The sequence below is a fragment of the Crocuta crocuta genome, unplaced genomic scaffold, assembly GCF_008692635.1.
Source record: "Crocuta crocuta isolate KB4526 unplaced genomic scaffold, BGI_CrCroc_1.0 scaffold3, whole genome shotgun sequence".
Classification (NCBI taxonomy): Eukaryota; Metazoa; Chordata; class Mammalia; order Carnivora; family Hyaenidae; genus Crocuta; species Crocuta crocuta.
The window spans coordinates 17,298,313-17,320,391 of NW_027529934.1; the positions used below are offsets into that span (position 1 = coordinate 17,298,313).

At 35.5% G+C, this 22,079-nt stretch overlaps 1 protein-coding gene across 2 annotated transcripts in view; it reads right to left on the reverse strand.

Moving 5' to 3' along the window:
- RABGAP1L (RAB GTPase activating protein 1 like) overlaps positions 1-20,787 on the reverse strand; it is a 674,356-nt gene extending 653,569 nt beyond the window's left edge. For both annotated transcript variants that reach the window (XM_077763327.1, XM_077763328.1), the window contains exons 1-4: positions 20,611-20,787; positions 18,853-19,045; positions 9,139-9,349; positions 7,024-7,198 (exon numbers count right to left, since the gene is read on the reverse strand). In XM_077763327.1, coding sequence (XP_077619453.1) covers positions 7,024-7,198; positions 9,139-9,349; positions 18,853-19,045; positions 20,611-20,748 — 717 coding nt within the window. In that variant the 5' untranslated portion in view covers positions 20,749-20,787. The remainder of the gene's footprint in view (positions 1-7,023; positions 7,199-9,138; positions 9,350-18,852; positions 19,046-20,610) is intronic.
- Between the last annotated feature and the right edge of the window lie 1,292 nt (positions 20,788-22,079).

The window sequence follows — 22,079 nt, forward strand, 5'->3', positions numbered from 1 at the left end:
TTCCCTTTTGATAAAGGGAATTCAAATTATTCATTGAACTGTGTTAGCTTAAAACTATTTTGTTATTTGCTTGAAATGAGAGCACTTTCATCAACAGCATTTCTTAAAGTATGGGGTTTCTCCTCATTTTTCTATTTTTGTTATATCCATATATTCTACCCTTACTCATACAGTCTATCACATTCAAAAATAAGTGGTTCTCAAACTTACAATAGCCACACTTAGATCTATGAATCAATAATTGTCCTAAACTGCCTTTTTATTGCCAAATTAAGTATCTTACTGACTTCTGGGGCGCCTGGGTGGCTTAGTCGGTTAAGCGTCCGACTTTCGCTTAGGTCATGATCTCGCGGTTCGTGGGTTCGAGCCCCGCGTTGGGCTCTGTGCTGACTGCCAGCTCAGAGCTTGGAGCCTGTTTCAGTCTGTGACTCCCTCTGTCTCTGACCCTCCCCTGCTCACGCTGTCTCTCTCTCTCTCCTAGAAATAAATAAAACATTAAAAAAAAAAATTAAAAAAAAAAAGTATCTTACTGACTTCTACACTTTTAACTGTATAAAAATGCTGCCTGCCAGCCTGAAGTTCACATCCAGTACTTACAAAATTTTTTAAATATTTTAATGTGTTACACCATTGTAATTTTATGTAAATGAGTAAAAACAACAAAAGGAACAAAGGACTGATGTAAATAAGAACTGTAGGCCTCAAATCTTACACAGTTAAGATGATGAATTCACACATTCATTCAATAAATATTTTAGGGGTGCCCTCTATAGACTTAGTATTTTGCTAGGTGCTGGGGAATATGGCAGTGAATATGGTGCTTACAGTGTCCAGCACATGTAAGTTGAAAGTGCTTAGGGTGAGTGTGAAAGAATCATTAGTTAAGCCAAAAGCAGAAATACTTAGCATCAAATAGATACTTATTTGATTTAGCTCAATAATTTTTTAAAAATTCTTTTAATAATTTAAGTGTCAGAGAAGAAAACAGAATCAAAGAATACCCAAGAAATAAGTCACTGAAGAATGTCTCAAGGCAAAGTGTAAACAGGAACTTTAAACTACTTTTAGCTGAGTACTCCCCATATCCTAACCTCATATAAAATGTGAAGTCTATTGTTTACTTTTTACAGATTCAACCTCAGCATATTTTTAAGAAAACATTTGGGAATACCTATAGATAATTCTTGATACATCAGTTGAGTCAAATCCCAACCATATTTATTCTTTTTTATCCTCTCCTCTCCCACATTTTCTTCTATTTCATGTCTTTCTTTGGCCACACCAAAAACTCTCAAGGGAACTTGGCAAATTCTAAAGTAGATGGCGAGGCTCAGGAATTTCTCTTTAAAAAGGTTATTAAGGGGAGTCTGGGTGGCTCAGTCAGTTAAGCGTCCAACTCTTGATCTCTGCTCAGATCATGATCTCATGGTTCGTGAGTCTAAACCCCACATGAGGCTCCACGCTGATATTGCAGAGCCTGCTTGGGATTTTCTCTCTCTTCTGTCCCTCTCTGTCTCTCTCTCTCTCTCCCTCCCCCTATACTCTCTCTCTCTCTCTCAAAATAAATAAACAAACTTTAAAAAAGATGTTATTAAGTATATGGGACTGAGCCAAAGTAGTAGAATGATGGGAGGAAAAAAATCAGACTACACTTTTCTCTTTTTGGAACAGTACACTGACAGCAATCAAACCACATTTAATCCTGACCATGTGTAACAACAAGGCTAAAGTCTTTTGTGAATTCTAGAGTCTGTGAATAAGCTGGAATGGTGATCCAAGGATTGGTAAGGTACAGTATCTTCAGGAACAATGATCAACGTCTACAGTTATTGAAACAAACTGAGTAACCAACAACATCATGAAAAGAATATTAAAGGGGCACCTGGGTGGCTCAGTCGGTTAAGTGCTAACAGCTCAGAGCCTGGAGTCTGCTTCAGATTCTGTGTCTCCCTCTCTTTCTGCCCCTCCCTTGCTCATGTTCTCTCTCTCTCTCTCTCTCTCTCAAAAATAAACAAATATTAACAACAAAAAAGAATACTAAAAACATATGCCATGGCAAACATTTCTATACATGTCACACTATTAAACATACACACAAATCATCTAGAAGAGGTATATTCTTTGCAGAAGGCAAAAGCTTACTGACAAATAATACAGTATCATTTTTTTTTAGCCAGAAGGCTAGACCTATACAAAGCACTAATTAAACTCAGAAGTATCTGCAGGGGGTGCTGATTATGAAGAGGTGGAAGGAGAGCACATGTGGATGTGGAAAGGAGATACACCCAAATCTTAATTTGGTTGGAATTTTTAGTAACTTCTATTTTCTTCTTTATTTCAGTATTTTCCAAATTCTCAAATATGTGTTACATGTGAATACTCCAAAAAAACCGCTATTAAACAAAAAGGTACTTACTTAAATGAGACAGACAATTTTTCCAAGATAAAGCCTTTTCATTAACTTGGGGAAAGAGAACTCTTTTAAAAATACCATATGTTCACCCAAGAAAAATGTTCACCCAAGAAATAGATGTAAGAAAAATCATTCTATAAGACACTCCAAAAGATATGTGTTAAATTTTTAAATAGGAATTATTCAAATATATTACTCACTGAAAGGAGCTAAAATAACCATATCATACAAGAAACTTTTTTAAAAAGTATAAAAATTTATTTATGAAAAACACTAATAACATAATTTCAGGATTAATTTCCAAATTAAAACATTTTGCTAAAATGGATTTCAATAAATACATGTTTAGAAATAATTTCCCATACAAGGAATAAGTTTTCCTTAATACAGTGGCATTTCAGCAATGCCTCCGATCCCCAACAAGAACAAAAACAAACAAAAAAAAAAACCAACAGTGCAGGAGCACCTGGCTGGCTCAGTCAGAAGAGCATGCAACTCTTGGTCTAGGGGTCATGAGTTCGAGCCCCACTGGGTGTAGAGATTACTTAAATAAATACATATTAAAAACTCAAGTACAGGGGCACCTGGGTGGCTCAGTCGGTTAAGTGTCCGACTTCGGCTCAGGTCACGATTTCACGGTTCGTGGGTTCAAGCCCCGCATTGGGTTCTGTGCTGACAGCTAGCTCAGAGCCTGGAGGCTGTTTTGGATTCTGTGTCTCCCTCTCTGACCCTCCCCTGTTCACGCTATCTCTCTCGCTCTCTCTCAGAAAATAAATTAAAAATAAATAAATAAATAAATAAATAAATAAGTAAGTAAATAAAATAAAAACTAAAGTACATTATGAATGAAGATCTTGGGGCGCCTGGGTGGCTCAGCTGGTTGAGCATCCAACTCATGGTTTCAGCTCAGGTCATGGTCTCACAGTTTTTTGAGTTCCAGCCCCGCATCAGGCTCTGCACTAGCAGTTAGGAGCCTGCATGGGATTCGCTCTCTCTCCTCGCTCTCTCTAACCCTCCCCAACTCAAAAATAAATAAACTTTAAAAAATAAATATAAAAAAATAAAAGCCTGAGAAAATTTTTTAAAAATGAAGATTTTCCCAATGATACCCTTCATTTGACCATGAAACACTTCTAAATGCCTTTAACACCAGATAATAACCATGCTTCTAAAATATAACACTGAGAATTACTAGTAATAGTTAAGTATTTTAAAAGATACAAACAACAAATCCGCTTTGAAGAAAACGGTTAGAATGACATAATAAATTCTTAAAGAGAGTCAACTAAGCCTTTTAAAAGTATCTTTTAAAACAGTTTTATAAAATGTATCCATAAAGATGCAACAAGGATATGTGCCTCCCTGGCTTTTGCCACTATGTTTTCTGATATTTTGTTTTATCTGCAATTCTTAAGCAGAAACATAGCACATCATTTTTCCTACACAAAATCACTGGCATCAATGTATCTCTGGTTAGATTCCCCGACTCTTTTGCCACAGGTAATCAAGACTCACTCCAGTGGAGTCATAGAGATGCATATCCAGGGTCTATCAAGTCAAATGTATCCTAACCCTCCTGTGGGAACACCTAGTTCTTAGGTACAGTTCCAACAGAGCTGTGACTTTCACTGGCTTCCCCCTAACTCTATTGGTGCCTGATGCTTATGGGATTTTACGGAGAAATAAGAGTATCACAGGGAAAGTTGGTAGTGGCAGCCATGTCACTACTCCTGCTTGAGAAGATGTCTTCTTGCCTTTAACTGACAAACCTCTTCAGATCTCATCCAGGACTCTGCAAACCATGGAAAACACGTAAATTAGTGACACTGCTGCATGGCACATATTTAGGCAATGAGAGTGTTCGTCACTTGTTCCTGAACTATCTTTGCCAATTTCTTTGTGCCCATTAAGAGGGTCCCAAAAAGTAAGGACTCAAGTTGTGCTTTCACCACAGAACACAAAACCTGGGGACCAGATAACCAGACATGTAAATGCAACTAAAGACTTGAGATTAATTAAAATAGGTAATTCTTTTTTGAAGGGAAAGAGGAAGACAATGGACAACTTCTGTAAAAGGCCTGGATAAAACTCAAAGGTGGCTGGGATATAAACTATATGAATGATAAATACTTTTATAAAGCACCATGAAAACAAAAATCCACATTTGCTTTTTATAATATTTAAGCAACAGGAAAGTTGTCACTGAAAATAATATGGACATTTGGGGTCAGAGACTTCCATTTAAAACCCAGCTCTACTGTCTGTTCTCTTGGCCTCAGGATAAACAAGTGTAACCATACAATTTACCAGTCAAACCAGAGCTCTTCTGAGAATAAGATGGAGTGCTATTAATAACATTACCTGGACAACAGACATAAACTAGAACTGCTCCAGGCAAAGAAGAGCATAAGATCACTAGTCAAAATAAATACTATCTACATCATGGATCATGGAGAGTTTAGGAGCATCGAGAAAAGGCTTAGCACAGTGCCTTTCATCATCTCTACGTTTATTCTGGTTATTTTTAACTTAGAAATAGTTCTCATAATAAAGTTTAATGACAACTGACATGTATTTCTCCATCAATATCCCATAATGGAATACTTTTTAAAATGTATTCTAAAAAAAATTTAAATAATACATGGACATCACTTTCTCACAACCTGCAATGTACCAAATATCCTCTCTAGAAATATAATTGATACTATTTAATACCATATCCAAAATGGTCGAGTTTAGAATTCCCTACAGCTTTGTCCACTGCTTCCCAATGTTAAGGCTCTCAAAACTGACACATGATTTCCCAACCCATAAACAAGAGGATGCTATAATCCAAAAAGAGAGTTCCATACCGTCACAATTATGAAAAATGCTTGCAAGCCAGGTCCCTTTCAATTTCCTTCTGCAGCAGTGTTTCTACCTCTCCAAGCAACAGGTTCTCCAAGTCTTCAAAGTTCATTTCCTTGCTGCTGAGTGCCAACCACCCAGAAATCACACAGGTGTGTTAAGTGCCGCCAGCATCAAATGCCAGGACTCTGCCCACTGCTTCCCCACTACTCCTTTAATGGAGCTGGAAAAGTCAGAAATAGCCCCCTTCCTTCACAAACATGTATATATTCTGTCAACCTCTATTTATATTCCCCGCCTTCTAGGTGCCAGGCACACCTGTACTCATTCACTCTCCTATCACACCTTTGACCAAGCAGTCAGTATACACATAAATACAGAAATGTAGGAATGAAATATTTCAGACTTGGAATTTCTTATAAAGGCCATGGGTTCTGGCACAGAACTTGTGTGGCTACAATCTAAATTATGTGTATCTATGCATGTTCATTTTAGTGTAAATAAAACGTATTTTTGAAAAAAGAATGGACCTATCCCTCATGCTTAGTATCAAACACACAGAAATACATATCTGCCACGTTATGGCCAGAAAGAGACTCTCAGAGGTCCTGTTAATACAGTGGTTTATTTATGTCTCATGGTAAACAGAAAATAGAGTAGCTGCTTTTAGCAATTCCTGCTGACAATTTACCTTTCCAAAAACAAACACAGTTGGGATTTGTCCATCCAAACCCACTTATCAGTGCCTTTAAAATGACTGTAAGCAGTAAAGTTCTAAAAGTACAACCTAATTACACTTGAAACTTATATAACACTGTATGTTAACTATACTGGAAATTTTTTTAAGTGCAATCTATTTTTAATTTAGGGAGAATCCAACAAATACAGAAAAGAAGGCAATTTCTCCATGTATTTGACAACCATTTGATTCTGAACAACTTCTCCAGTCTCAAAATAAACTACCAGTTAATAATTACTAAAGGAAAGTTAACTAGTATCTTCAAAGAACTACAGGTTGATATTCCTGCTGTATGTGAGATTTGTATTTTTAATTAGGCCAGTTCCACGGAGCAAAAGCTATCCTCTGAGTAAATGAACATAACAAATAATCACCAGTGAAAACCACAGAGACCTATGAAACAAGCTTAACCCAACATCAAAGTGAAAGCAATATACAACTATCAGTCCCGGCAGAGAAAATATGTTTACAAAGTCACATGGACCAATCAACTTGGGAAAAATAATAAGAGGCCCTTGAACAATACTACCACAGTAGGGTAGGAGGAGAGCTCACCAAGAAAGATTTTTCTGTTACATCTGTTAAGCTGAGAGTGCCCCACATACAACACCACTTTAATGCAATTATCAGATTTATCTTTCCATATTGAGTTCTATGCCATTACAATTTTTTTTAATGTTTATTTACTTTAAGAGAGAGAGAGCAGGGGAGGAGCACAGAGGGGCTGAGAGAGAGAGAGTCCCAGGCAGGCTCCACACTGTCAGCACAGAGCCTGATGTAGGGCTCGAACTCATGAACCTGAGATCATGGCCTGAGCCCAAATCAAGAGTCAGACACTCAACTGAACCACCCAGGTACCCTTATGCCATTACAAATATCAAGGTTCTCTTTGGAAATCTACTAAAAATTTACCTAATATAGTATATGGTGATACATACTAACTTACTATGACAGTGAGACTAGGACTCAAAAATATTACCTTAATTCATTTTGATAGCAAACTGCTACAATATATTGTACTTACTGCCTCTTTAATTTCACAGGAGAAAACATGTATCTGAAATTCTTCTGAACCATGGGAACTCTCTGTAAATGCAACACAATTGCTCTCTGTTGTTCCATCATGTCCACGTGCACAGAATAACACCTTATAGATTGGAAAAGAAGCTATCTCCACATTGCTGGACTGGTCTATTATTCTACAGAACAGTGATAAAAAATAAAATAACATATTAACTATCAAAGAACAAAGAAGGCAGTTTTACTATATTAATAACATAAACATAATTATCTTAAAATCATAAAAATAAACTGGTTATAATAATGTATTAAAACAAATTACCATATTTTGCTATATAAATGTACATGTTTGTGTACATACAAATTCTTTGCCTTCTTTTGACAACTACTTCATTTCTGTATCTCCTGTGATCCAATTCATTTACTCCCAAAGCCAAATATACATTGCCTGGTAAAATCTATGTCACTCATCCCCAAATGCCAACTTTTCCGATATGTCAAAAGGAATGCTACTACACAATACCACAGATCAGCCCTATAAAGTTTCTAATTACAACAGCACCTGTAAGTTTATACAACACCTCGGTCACTGTTTGACCAAGATCTCTCTTACCCCAAAGCAAAAAAGGTCCAGGGTGGTTACAAAGTTGAATTTAATAAAAGAATTTAAGAAAGTAAAAGCAGTTTGTGGGATTTGGAAGCAAATAATATCTGACTTTCCCTATGTAAATCCTAAGCCCTAGACTGATCTAAAATCTTAAGACCACATCAAAATCTCCCTAATTGTAAAACCAAGGGATACCAAATAGGAATAGAGAGGCAAGTCAGAACACTAAGTCTTTATCATGGTGTGTTTGGCACTTTGAAAATAAAAATATAACTTTAAAAGGCATTCTGCCAATTTTTTAATATCACACAAATAATATATCTACAAATCCCTTTCCTGAAAAATTCAAAACATTTTTGCCAAACATTGTAAATTTATATTGGTCTTATTTTAGTACTTAGAACTAAGCTAACACTTTTTCACATTCTAAACCTTAAAGAATAAGGCATTTCAGAAAGTTTGAAAAAAAATTAAACTGGCCTTCTGAGAATATTACAGGTTCAGGATACATTCAACCTAATTTCTAAGACTTTCATTTTATTTGTTTATTCAGCAAACATTTCCTGAAAACCTCCTATGGACCAGATACTGCTCTAGACACTAAAGCAGAGAAAAATACAAGTAATCTGCTCCCATGGACCTTATATTTTAGTAAGGAAGTTAGATGATAAGCCAAGAAGCAAATATATATACAATATCAAGTCAAAGAAAGTGCTATGAAAAAAAAAAAAAGGCCCAATAAGGGGGAAAAGAAGAATAGTTACATAATCAATCAAAGCTTCTTTTGATAAAATATTTGATGAGACTGTAAAGAAGTAAAAAAGCCACTGGGAAACCAAGGAAAGATTATTTAGGCAAAGGAAAAAGAATAGGCAAAAGTCCTGAGGTAGGAATCATGACGGTGTTTGAGAAAGAACAAAGAAGCTACTATGACCAGAATACAGTGAGTGAACATAGTGAGAGAGCAAAAAGAGAAGGGAGGTAAGGAGAGAGGAGGGGGGTAAAAGATCAGGTCAAAGCAGCAGTTTATCAGTGGCCAGACATGGTCGGGATTTTGAATATAATCACAAGAATGACTGGAGACCGCTGAGGGTAGAACAACATTATCTGATTTATAATTAACTCTTATTCCTACTTAAGCATAAGAGAAAAAGCCATTTTGCTACTTCCTAGTCTGATGTAAAAAGTGTAAGATCTGTAGCTCATAAAACCTCTGTGGTTTTTGAATCACAGACGACAAGACGAAGGCAGGTTTTTACATTCCCTCTGAATAAAGAAACAAATTTTAGGTATTTTTAAAGTTCTATTTCCATTCATAATACCCCAAGCATAATTCTGTAAAAGCGTCTTGTAAATAAGCAACATGGTATAAGCCTCAACATGTTTACTTTTCATGTCTACAAAGTAAAAGTGAATTCACAGTAAGTCCTAGGCCTGATTTATGATGAAACATCACTATAATACAAAAAATTTCATGCATGTCTAGGAGAAATAAAAAAGATTACAGCTTACCTCACAGAACCTTCTGGAACATTTGGCACGTAAAGAGTAACAGGAAAGGGATGCTGACTGGAAGATTTCATAGTGGCCATTGCCCGTAAAGCCTCCACTTCATTACGTGGAGAAGAAACCTTCATACATCCTAAGTAGGTCAGTTTGTTAAATAAAACACTATCTTCTTCAGGTAATCCACTTAGAGAAGATGGTCTAGGTGTAGAAATTTCTGAAGAAAACAAAACACACACACTCAAAAAGTTAATGAAAAACTTGACAGTGTAATTTCACCTACTGTCCAAAAACAAATGAAAACCTGCAAACAAAATTTAGGTCTGTGTTTTCACTTCTTTTGATGTTTATCCTACATCTTAATTCAGAGTTCTGGAACTTTTGTACTTTCAAGTCTCTCAAAGTATTAAACTTACTTAACTACAACTTTTTTAGAGAACAAGAAAAAATTTTTAAATTTTTATTTTAAAAATCAAAAATAGAGTTCACATGATATAGAACAATAAGGAGAAAAAACTACACTAAAGGCAGTGTGAAGTAGCCTAAAAATAATGAGGATTAAATAAAGCTACAATCAGCTAAAAGTCTATCTTGGCTGTAACGATCCTGCATGGTACCCAATTTATTAAGTAGCCTAACTTCCCAAACAAAAGTAAACAATATTAAGAGGACACATCTAATACCAATCACAACAAAAACAAGCCCCATGTTTAACCATTCCTGGCTTGCTGACTCCTATGAACTATGTAAGTATTCCAATGGAAATTTGTTTCATCAAAATATTATTTTGATGAATGATCCAAAGATTGCTTCACCCAATTCTCCCCTCCCCATTAATGAGTTTCTTAGAAAACAAAAAAGTGAATAAAAAAAATTGTTCACTCTAATTCTAAGCACAGCTTTCAGCAAAGGCCCAACTGTGGATAGAGTAATCATCTGCATGCATCAGACACTATTAACCTCCTTCTTTGCCACTCTTTATATCCGCACCTAAAACCCACATTCAGCTAGTCTCTACTTTTTCCCATTACCCATGTCCATTTTGCACAAAATTAAGCATGCCGGTCTCACCTGAACTAGATCCTTGCACCATGCTCAAATCCCCATTACTGGAATTCCACTCACAGGGCTTTAATAAATAATTCATAAAAGCCATTCCCAACCTCCCCACTCCAACTCCCAAATATTATACTAAAATATGCAACCTCATCGCCTACTTTTCTTCTATTGAAAAACTAAAGCCATTCAAAATGAATTATTTCATCTATCACGTTCTTCAATCACTGAAACATGTTTTTTCTCCTTTTGAATCAGTTCAATGTGCTGTATTTCAAAACGGACAAATAAAAAAACACAAACACATGTTAAGGCTGGATGCTAATAATGTTTATTAGACTTATTATTATTCTATGTATTTTTTGTTAATTTAGCAAGCACTCAAAACAATTATTTGCAAGATCCTATGACTAAATCATATTTCAGTAACTGATGATCATGACAGATAAAGTAGTTCAAGTGGTCTAACTTATGGACAGTTGGAGTTGTACCCAAAAAAAGCTAACAAATTGGGGCCCCTGGGTGGCTTAGTCGGTTAAGCATCCGACTTTCGCTTAGGTCATGTTCTCGTGGTTCGTGGGTTCGAGCCCCGCGTCGGGCTCTGTGCTGACTGCCAGCTCAGAGCCTGGAGCCTGTTTCAGTCTGTGACTCCCTCTCTCTCTGACCCTCCCCTGCTCACGCTATCTCTCTGTCTCCTAGAAATAAAAAAAAAAAAAGCTAACAAATAAAAGGGGGCAAAAAAGCTTTATAAATAAATAAATATTCTATTAGTCTATGTAATTCAGATTCATATAACTGTGTAAACCCCAATTAGAGAAAAACAGTACAGAAATTGATCCAAAAAAAAAAGACAAAATAAGCAGACACGGCCTTTAAATAACTATTATAAATATGATATAGGTTGTAAAGAAAACTAACAAAATAAGGAGAAAAATGATAGTCAAAGGACCAAAAGAAAATAAAGCTTAAAAATGCAGTAAGAGCAGATTCTAAATTTTAGAAGAAAAGAAAAATATTAACGTTCCTTGGGATAGAGAATAATGATATAGAGGAAAACTGAAGAGCATCAGAAGTTACAAATACGAGGGCAAGACTCTGTCTTTCTTAATTTCTTTAATAAACAGATTATTCAAAGTGAAAACTGTCCTTTGCAGTCCTGCCTGCTACTCCCTTGAGATGAATTCAGTAAGTATCTCTTTTGTTCCAAAAAAAGGAAAAAAGGGGGGAAATTGGCATTTTGTAGAATTTATAACATGTGCAAGCAAAATGAATGACAACAAAGGCATAAAGTCTGCAAGAAATGGAAGATCTTCACAGTATACAGGAAGTGGTATAAATATTATTAAACCACAGACCTATTGGGGCACCTGGGTGGTTCAGTTGGTTTAAGCTGCCAACTTCAGCTCAGGTCATGATCTCACAGCTTATGAGGCTGAGCTCCTCATCAGGCTCTCTGCTGTCACCACAGAGCCCACTTTGGATCCTCTGTCCCTATCTCTCTCTGCCCCTCCTCTGCTCATGTATATGCTCTCTCTGTCTCTCTCAAAATAAACTTTAAAAAAATAAAAATAAAACAGACCTGGTTAAAGACTTGGGTCATAAAAATCTCAGAGTAAGCACTAAAATAATAAAACAAATTATACCATTTGTATACAACTGTATACAGTTATACAGTTAATATGCCATTGATTGGGATAAAATGTAATATTAAAAAATATTCAATCCAAAGGAAGGCAGAAAGGGGCAGGTGGGTGGCTCAGCTGATTTAAGTGTCCAACTTCTGCTCAGGTCATGATCTCATGGGTCATGACTTTGAGTCGTTCTGTTGACAACTCAGGTTCAGAGTCTGTGTCCCCCCATCTCTGTGCCTCTCCCCTGCTCACGCTCTGTCTCTCTCTCAAAATAAAATAAATAGAGGTGCCTGGGTGGCTCAGTTGGTTAAGCATCCAATTTCAGCTCAGGTCATGATCTCAGTCCGTGGGTTCGAGCCCTGCACCAGGCTCTGTGCTGACAGCTCAATCTCTCAAAATAAAATAAAGACATAAAAAATATTTTTAATAAATAAATAAAATAAACATCAAAAAAATGTTTTTCAGGGAGCCTGGGTGGCTCAGTTGGATGGGNGTCTCCCTCTCTCTCTGCCCCTCATCTGCTTGTGCTCTATTTCTTTCTCTCAAAAATAAAAACATTAAAAAAATTTGTTTTAATGTTTTTTCAAAGGAAGGCAGGAAAAGGAGGGAAAGACAGAAAAAACAAAAGGGACAAAGAGAAAACAAACAGCAAGAAAGTAGGTACACTTTTATGCAAACATACAAAATTACATTAAATGTAGGAGCGCCTGAGTGTTTTATTAGGTTAAGCATCTGACTCTTGATTTTGGCTCACAGTTCATGAGATTGAGCCCTATGTCAGGTTCTGTGCTGACAGCCTGCTTAGGATTCTCTCTTTCCCTGTCTGCCCCCTCCCCCTCCCCCCTCCCATGCATGCTCGCTCGCTCCCTCTCTGTCTCAAAATAAATACATAGACATTTTTTTAAAAATTACACTAAATGTAAATGGTCAAAACAGAGGTCACCAGCTTTTTCTATAAAAGGCCATATTTATAAATGTTTTAGGCTTGTGGACCAAAAAAAAAAAAAATCTAGGATATTATGCAAATATTTATATAAAGACAAAGAGAAATAGCCTTCTAAAATTATTTTTAGGGGTGCCTGGGTGGCTCAGTCAGTTAAGCGTCTGACTTCGGCTCAGGTCATGATCTCACATTTTGTGAGTTTGAGCCCTGTGTCGGGCTCTGTGCTGACAGCTCGGAGCCTGGAGCCTGCTTCAGATTCTGTGTCTCCTTCTCTCTCTGCCCCTCCCCCACTTGTGCTCTGCCCTCTGTGTCTCTCAAAAATAAAGAAATATAAGGAAAAAAAATTTTTAATAAAATGAAATAAAAACAAATAAATAAAATTCTTTTCAACGGACTGAAAACTTAATTTATGGACACGTGAATGTAACATTCATGGTCAAAACATTATTCTCCTTTGACTGGTTTTCAATCCTTTAAAGATGTAAAAACAATTCTTACCTTGCAAGCCACACTGAAAACAAGCAGTGGGCAGGGTTTAGCCCATGGAAGTAGTTTGCTGACCCATGGTCTAAACACAGCAATTAAAAAACAGTTCATCAGACTGGATAAAAAAAAGAAAAACTCAACTTTATGCTACCTACAAGAAACATACTTTAAATATAAACACACAAACTAAAACTAAATTTAAAAAAAGTAAAGAGTAGGCACACCACGCAAACACTAATTACAAGAAAACTAGAGTAGTTATATTAATATCAGATATATCAGACTTCAAGCAAAGAATATTAACTAGGGGAAAAGAGACATTTGGCAATGATAAAAGGGTCAATTCACCATGAAAACGTAGTAATTTTAAGTGGTTATGCCCCCTAACACTGGAGCTTCAAAATTTCTAGAGCAAAAACTGACAGAACCAAGCACATTGAAGTAATAAGTCTGCTATAGCTTATCTCTCTTAACTGAAAATACTAAATGAATTTTTTAAAAGTACATAAAAATTCTCTTTTAAAAAGTAAACAATAATTAAGATTTAAGAGAAGGATCAAAACTTGAACAATTATCAGTATAGTGTTGAGTTTTCTTTTTTCCCCCATCTTTTATCTCCCAGATTTGACCTAAGTTGCAGAACTTGTGCAATGAGCAACAGAAGGGTGAAAAAAATTAAAAAAACAGAAAAAGGAGTGCCTGCAAAGCACAGTGTTTGGGGAACTACAACTTGTTTCTGACTTTTCCCTCTCCCAGCTCTACCACAGGCCAGCCCCAGTTATAGAGCTGCACTGCAATGGGGGCCAGGGCGGTGGCACAGACATCTACAACTTGGATGAAAAACCTATCTGTATCTAGAACACCCAAGCCAATGAGTTCACTTCTATGATTCGAAAATGGAAAAGAAAAATTCTACTATTTTCTTTCTTTTCTCCTACTTGGCCTAAAGTAGACTCCAAGGCATGCAAGATTGCTAGATGGCACAACAAAACAAAAACTGTAAGTAAGAAATCTGATTTTCCTACTCAGGAGGAGAAGAAAAATAGGCCCCAGGAATCAGAGTATGGGAGAAATCCCAAGGAGGAGAGCTGAGAAGAACGTAACCTCCTAATACAAGTTCTGCACTCAATCCCATACTGTACATGTGTGTAACAAACCAGAACTTGAGGTATGGACATCACCAAGTAGACTGCCTGCTAAAATAAAACAAACTCAACTTCTTCAGAGGATTTTATCTGGAAAAAAGAACTTCAATATGTAAGATTCAAAAATAATCTCAACAAACAAAAAGAAAAGGTAACCAATTCTCAGGAGGAAAAACAATCAACAGATACCAATCCTAAGAGTATAGTTGTTAAAATTATCAAGGTCTTGTTACAATTGTTATCATCAACCATGCTCCATGATATAAAGGTGAATGAACACAACTGAAATGAATGAAAATACTGAAATCCCTAGCAGAGAAACAAATGTAAAAAGAACCAAAGTAAATTTAAGAAGAGAAAAACAGAATATCTAAAACTAAAAATTCAGCAGTAGCTCAAAAGAATGGAGATTTGTAAAAAATAAACTTAACATGTATCAACAGAAAATACTCTTTTTATTCACAGAAATTATTAATAGTGTCAAAAAACTAGACAATATATATCAAGTGAATTAATCACTAAATAAATGAAAACGTTTCAGGGCTAGCAATCCTTTCAACAATCATGGGAAACACCTATCATCATGATTATAGCCTTCCTGTGGAGAGAACTCATTGGTAACTAGCCAATTATGACTAGTGGAGATCTGGAGTTTAAGAAGCAAACAGTGAACTATTTTTACCAAGGCAACAGTCTTAGACCTAGTAAAATCACAAACCAACGTAAGGAATTCATTTCCACCTAAATAAATTCAGTCCTATTCAACTCATACTTCAACTCCACCATCCTTTCCTCAGCAGAAAAAGTAACAGAGTATATAAAACAGACAATTCATCTTTGAATCCAACCAGTACTTTAGTACATTCCACTAAACTAGCAAAGAATGGAGTGTCTGGGTGGCTCAGTTGGTTAAGCATCTGACTTCGGCTCAGGTCACGATCACAAGGCTCATGGATTTGGCCTCACATCAGGCTCTGTGCTGACTAATCAGTGCCTGGAGCCTGGTTCAGATTCTGTGTCTCCCTCTTTCTCTGCCCCTCCCCTGCTCGTGCTCTATCTCTATCTCTCCCCGCCCCCCAATAAATAAACTTAAAAAAAAATTTTTTTTTTAACTAGCAAAGATTTCCTATTAGATTTGCATCCAAGCAGCCAGTATATATCATCAAATGACAAAAACCAACAAGTTATCATGACGTCTAAATAAAAGCTTTCATCTATCTGGTTTTATAACTGAAAAACAATATAACTTTAATATTTATTTTAGGCCACTTAAATCTGGATACTTTCTAGATACAGATCCTTGCCACTGAAGTTATGTGTCATTTTAAACCAACCACAATAATTCTGTTAAGCCAAAACTGTGTTCACTGCAGTTAGGAAAAGGCAGCTGAAATGTCTTATCTCAGTCTGTTCAGGCTGCTATAACAAAATGTCATAGACTGGGTGGTTTATAAACAGTAGACATTTACTTCTCATAGCTCTAGATGCCTGGAAGGCCAAGATCAAGGCAGATTTGGCATCTGGTGGGAGCCCACTTTCTGGGTCACAGACAGCATCTTTTCACTGTGTCCTCAGAGGCAGAAGGGACAAGCTAGCTTTCTGGGGTCTCCTTCATTAGGGCACTAACCCCAATCATGAGGGTTCCACACTCTTGACCTAATCGCTTCCCAAAGGCCCTACCTCCTAATATCATCACTCTGAGGTTAGAATTTCAACATGAATTCTGAGGACAAGAACATCCAGAGTATAACATGTATTTTTATTGAAAATAAAAACTAAAAATATATAACTAGAAAGGAATACTAAAAACTTACTTGTAAAGCAAAGGAAATTTGTTCTTATCCACTGAAATCTTCCTAAAAATGTAGTGTAATGGGTGTTGAGAAGACAAAAGAGCACCCAACACATGGTCCCTATCAAATATACTCAGAATAATCATAAGCCACTCTAAAGAATTAATTCATTCCAACAATCCATCAGAGCTACATTAGAAGATAAAAGGTATTCCTTCTTTTTCATTAATATATTAACCAAAAAATAATTATATTAATGTGATGCCAGTATGCTTTAGGTTTTTTGGAAGGGGTAGAGATTTTTAAAATTCAAATGATAAAGCAAAGCACAATAAATAATACAATCTTCCATGTCCCCTTCCTCAAGAATAAAAATTAATACTTTTTAAGGTTTATTTCCAACCCTATATTTTTAATTAAAATATATATACATAAATGTTTACCTTAAATTCTCTTGAACTTAATTCTAGCTATCTGACTATATGTTGAGACCTAGAAGTATTTATAGTGAGTTCACCAAGTCAGAAGGTTTTATTAAGGGCCTCCAACACATTACAAATATCTTCTCCTACCCTGTCATTAAGCTATATTTATTATATAAAATGGTTAAGAATGTATCAGTGGGACAGGTTAAAACATATACACATACATACACACACACACACACACACACACACACGCAATTTTTGGTGACTAACATTAATGGTCCATTTGAAGGAAACCCCATTATTAGGATATATGAATGTCTTTATTTTTTAATGTTAAAATATGTTATCTAACAATTTAGTTAAAATGCATATCAAAGCAAAAACACAATATTTATTCTTGTTCAGAAGATTTAAGTTTTTATGCATTAAAATAAAACTATCTTTTATGATATGGCTTTTCCTACCCAATCACAAAAATAGTCTCCAATATTTTCTTCCTATAGATTTTTCATATTTCAATATTTGATTCACTAGGAATAAATGTTGTGTGCGGTGTAATTTAGGGCCATCATAGCCACACTGTGTAGCACTTTGGCCTGTATCTATACTTCCTCTGCAACAACATTCAGAAATGAATCACTGGTCCTAAGCCAATCAGGATTATCTCATCTTGACTGTCAGTATGACTTATTGAGGGGTTTGAATTTAACTAAGGCCTATTAGTTCATTGGATCCCCTAACTACTAGAAAATGGTTCAACCATTTTCAACCTTTTGTTCAACGGGTACAAGAAGAGAGCCTTCGTCTCTGCCACCAGCCATGAACAAATCCCCTGGCCTTTACAATTTCTGCTAACTACTTTATGACCATAAAGGAAGCCAGCTGGAGAGAAAGGTAACAAAGGAGAAGATCAAAGCTGAGAAGTTTACAAAAAGTCTCAATCAGAGCCTCTAAGTATTTAAATGAGCTGAAGTAGGAATTGGCTTTGGTTTTGTCTGGCTTTTCTTGTACCCAAAACCATTTTACATGATAAGCTGATATTTCTACTACAAATCCTACTCAATCAAGGATGCATTTTTATTTTTACCAAGGTTTATTTTTCTTAATTTAAATTCAAGTCAGTTAACATACAGTGTAGTCTTGGCTTCAGGGATAGAACTCAATGATTCATGTCTTACATATGAAACCCAGTGCTCATCCCAAAAAGTACCCTCCTTCATATCCATCACCTATTTATTTAACTCATCCCCCTTCTCACCTCCTCTACAGCAACCCTCAGTTTGTTCTCTGTATTTAAGAGCCTCTTATGGTTTCCCTTTCTCTCTGTTTTTATCTTATTTTTCCTTCCCTTTCCCTATGTTCATCTGTTGTTGTCTCTCCAATTCCATATATGAGTAAAATCAAAGGATATTTATCTTTCTCTGACTTATTTTGCTTAGCATAAAACACTCTAGTTCCATCCATGTTGTTGCAAATGGCAAGATTTCATTCTTCTACATCACCTAATAGTATTCCATTATGTATATATACCACATCTTCTTTATCCATTCATCCACTTGATGGACATTTAGGCTGTTTCCATAGTTTGGCTATTGTTTAATTGCACTACTAGGTATTTATCCAAAGGATACAATCCTTTGAATGCTGATTCAAAGAAGCACGTGCATCTCAATGCATTTATTATTTAAATACACTGATGGAATTGATTTTTTACTTAGAATTTTCACAAATGATAATCTGAAGTAACTAGTCAAACTGAGTAAAAAGGCATATCATATGAAACACTGTATTCATTACACTATTTCCTGATACCCAAGAATTTATTCAATTGTTCAGTAAGATTTACTGAGTGCCTACTATTGCCAAGTATAAGGAGTAAGTGAAGACTCAGACATAGTACCTGTTCTCAAATAACATTACATTGGTTTTACAGGTAAAGAAACAAACAAAAACTTAACTAAAGTGGGAACTCTCAAACAGAACCGAAAATCTGGTGGCCCTGATCCCAGAAAACAAAGCTAATAGGATTTTTTTTTTAATTTTCATCTTAAAATTTTCATGATCACTTTATCCCATTTCTTTTATGATGTTCAATGCAGNCGGGAACTCTCAAACAGAACCGAAAATCTGGTGGCCCTGATCACAGAAAACAAAGCTAATAGGATTTTTTTTTAATTTTCATCTTAAAATTTTCATGATCACTTTATCCCATTTCTTTTATGATGTTCAATGCAGTACCTGTATTCGATGGATCCAAAATTAACTGAAGAGATGGCTTATTTGTTTGGCTGGCTGAAACATCTCCAAATGAATGGTCTGAACTCTCACTGGAACTCTGACAATCAGCAAGAGGACTGCTTTGCCCTTTCTCAGAATCTCTCAGAATCTCTTCCATGGCTTTTTCCAACTGTTCATCACCATTAGAAACTATCTACAGACAAAGCAAGATGATTCTCTTTCAATCATATTATGGTTCTGGACTGCTTAAAGTTTCTAATCTTTTATTTCTATGTCTAATATTTTGTTTTTAAAAGAAATTAAAACAATCTAAATTTTAAATTTAAATATAAGTTACTGAATACCAAGAATTTATACAGTTGTACCTAATTGTATCTGATCTAAGATCTAATTTACAGAGATTTTTTTTTCCTTTTCTTCTTTTCCTTAAGAGCATATTCTAAAAATCAGGTAATCTTAAATTTATGTGTTTTAAAGGGAAAAGCAGGTAAGTTTAAGTAGATGGTGTCTACTGTGACTGTTATTTGAAAGTTCATATTTCTTGTTATCATAGCATAAACATATTTGTGATTTCTTTACAAAATCTTGCCACCAGGAGGATTTTTTTTAATTTAAGTTGACTCATCCCTCTCTTAAAAGCAAGTGAGACAAAAAGCCTAATAAAGGTCTTAAATTAAATACACTAACTAAAATGCAGATATTTATTTTTTATGCAAACATTTAAATACATTTAAAGTCATTTATTTAAATACATATTACTTATATTTAAATAAAACCATTGACTATTTTAGTATACTTATAAAACTATATATCCTCAACATAATATAAAATGGGTATTTAATAATATAATTTTTATAAAATTTTATTACATTTATACTTTTGATGCCATAGTTAACACTAAGTAAAAGCCAAACAATATGTAGCATATCGGACTAATTTCTCTATTCCTTTTTCTAGAGGATGGTTATGCAATTATCATGCATAACCTGGGTTATGTATACCTGGGTTTGTTTCTTTTCGAGTTAGAAAAGACAACAAAAATGAAATAGGATCGTATCCAAATAAAAACTCAATAGCTAAAAAATGTAAGACATATTCTTTAAAAGTATTCAGACAAGGGGTACCTGGATGGCTCAGTTGGTTAAGCATCCAACTTCAGCTCAGGTCATGATCTCAAGCCCCACATCGAGCTCCCTCCTGTCAGCCCAGAGCTGGCTTCAGATCCTGCTCCCTCTCTCTCTGTCCCCTCTCCCACTCTCTCTCTCAAAAATAAACATTAAAAAAATATTTTAAAAAAATTTTTTCTGACAAGCCACTTATTCAATCACATACTAGAATGTTACCAGCTGATTTAAAACATGAAAACCATATAGTTGTTTCTTAAGTACAAATAAAACATAACTATTTATGTAATTAACTTTAAAAACCCAGCAGCAAGAGAGACAAAAATATCCAGATAATGGTTAAGTCTTATATAAATTTAAGTCAAATTCCCCAATTATTTTTTCCTTTCTATTTTTCCTTCTAGTCCTTCTAAAATTCCAAATTAAAAAATAACTAACCAAAAAACTTTAAAAATACACAAACCAAATAATTAGCCTCTGCATAAATCAAACACTGATACTATTCAAGGTCAGAATTTTAGAAAAACCTTTGTATTTTAACCCAACTCTTGAGATCAGTCTTACCTCATTAAAAAAAATAATAATTTAAAATAGTATCATTTGTAAGTTAAAAAAGCAAGCAAGAAAGAAATACCTTCAGTTCAGGTTTTTCATCATCTTTTGTAGACGTATCATCTGCATGCTGAGAAACCAAAACAAATTCTTCACTGTTCAGTGTAGCCACAGAATCCGATGACCCAATAACCTTCTGTAATGAAGCTCTGACCTCCATTTCAATTCTCCAAACTTCTCTTCCCACATCCACCTGGTCAAAACTACAGAGATTTAAAAAAAAAAAAAAAGCATAAATACAAACATGATCAATATTCAGTCTTTAAAAATGGTTCATGCGAAAAAGAATTCTGCTGGCTAATCATCTCAAAACTAGGGAGGCTACCCTTCTTGGACTGGGCCACAAAGTGGAAATGTACTCCCTTCACCCTGAATTCCCAGACTAAAAGAACCATATTGTTCCCTGAAAAACAACACAAACCCGCCCATATCTCAAGTAAACAGATTTACTACTGCTTGATTCTGTATTTCTCCCAGAAATACTATTTTGTTCCTTTTTAATAAATAGAGGAAATAATTAAGCATGATACTAGGAAACAAATTCATACACAAAAATACTCTTTGAAATTACTTTATAATTAAATCCAAATGTTTACAAAAACTTATCTCCTCAAAGATACTGTACCTTAAAATATGTTATCTGTGTCACTGAAGTTGACTAATTAATAAGAAATCAACACCCTGGGGCACCTGGGTCATTCAGCTGAACATCTGACTTCAGCTCAGGTCATGATCTCGCGATTGTGAGATCAAGCCCCGTGCAGGGCTTGGCTTGCTGCTATCAGCCTGTCAGTACAGAGCCCACTTCAGATCCTTGGTCCCCCCTCTCTGCCCCTCCCCCACTTCCGCTCTCCCAAAAATAAATAATTATTAAAGGGAAAAAAAGAATTCAATACCCTAAGCCACGTATCTTTTCTTTTCCAGACACATTACCATTTATCAGCACAAGGGGGTAGGGAAAAGGCCAAGGCTTTCACACTGCATTCATACGGCAAACGGTGTAGATACAGTATAATTCTGCTTTCTGGATAGATCTATACACCACAGAAACTCAACAATGTCTATCACTTCCAGAAGTTCAAATATTCACACTGCTAATTTTAACTGAACTTGTGTACTACATAACAGACACAGTACTCAGCACTAGGGTTAGAGGAGTGGCTAAGGCACACAAGTGGCCTGCTCTCCTGGAGCTTATATCTAGTAAGAAATCAAGAAAGTAAGCAAACGTAATTCCAAATCAATCTAAAGACTATGAAGAAGACAAGACAGGTTACTGTGACAATGAATTGCTATAAAAAGTATAGGGACAACTTTAAGTAAGGTGGTAGGAAAGAACTCTTGGAAATATCTGAGCTGAAATGTAAAAGATAGAAGAGAACCATAGATTAATCTGCTATGATCAAAAGGGTAATGTGATAGAGGGGTAAAGCAAGTAAACTGGGGCTAAAGAACACAGGACTCTGTAAGTGTGCTGATCCATGCCTTAAA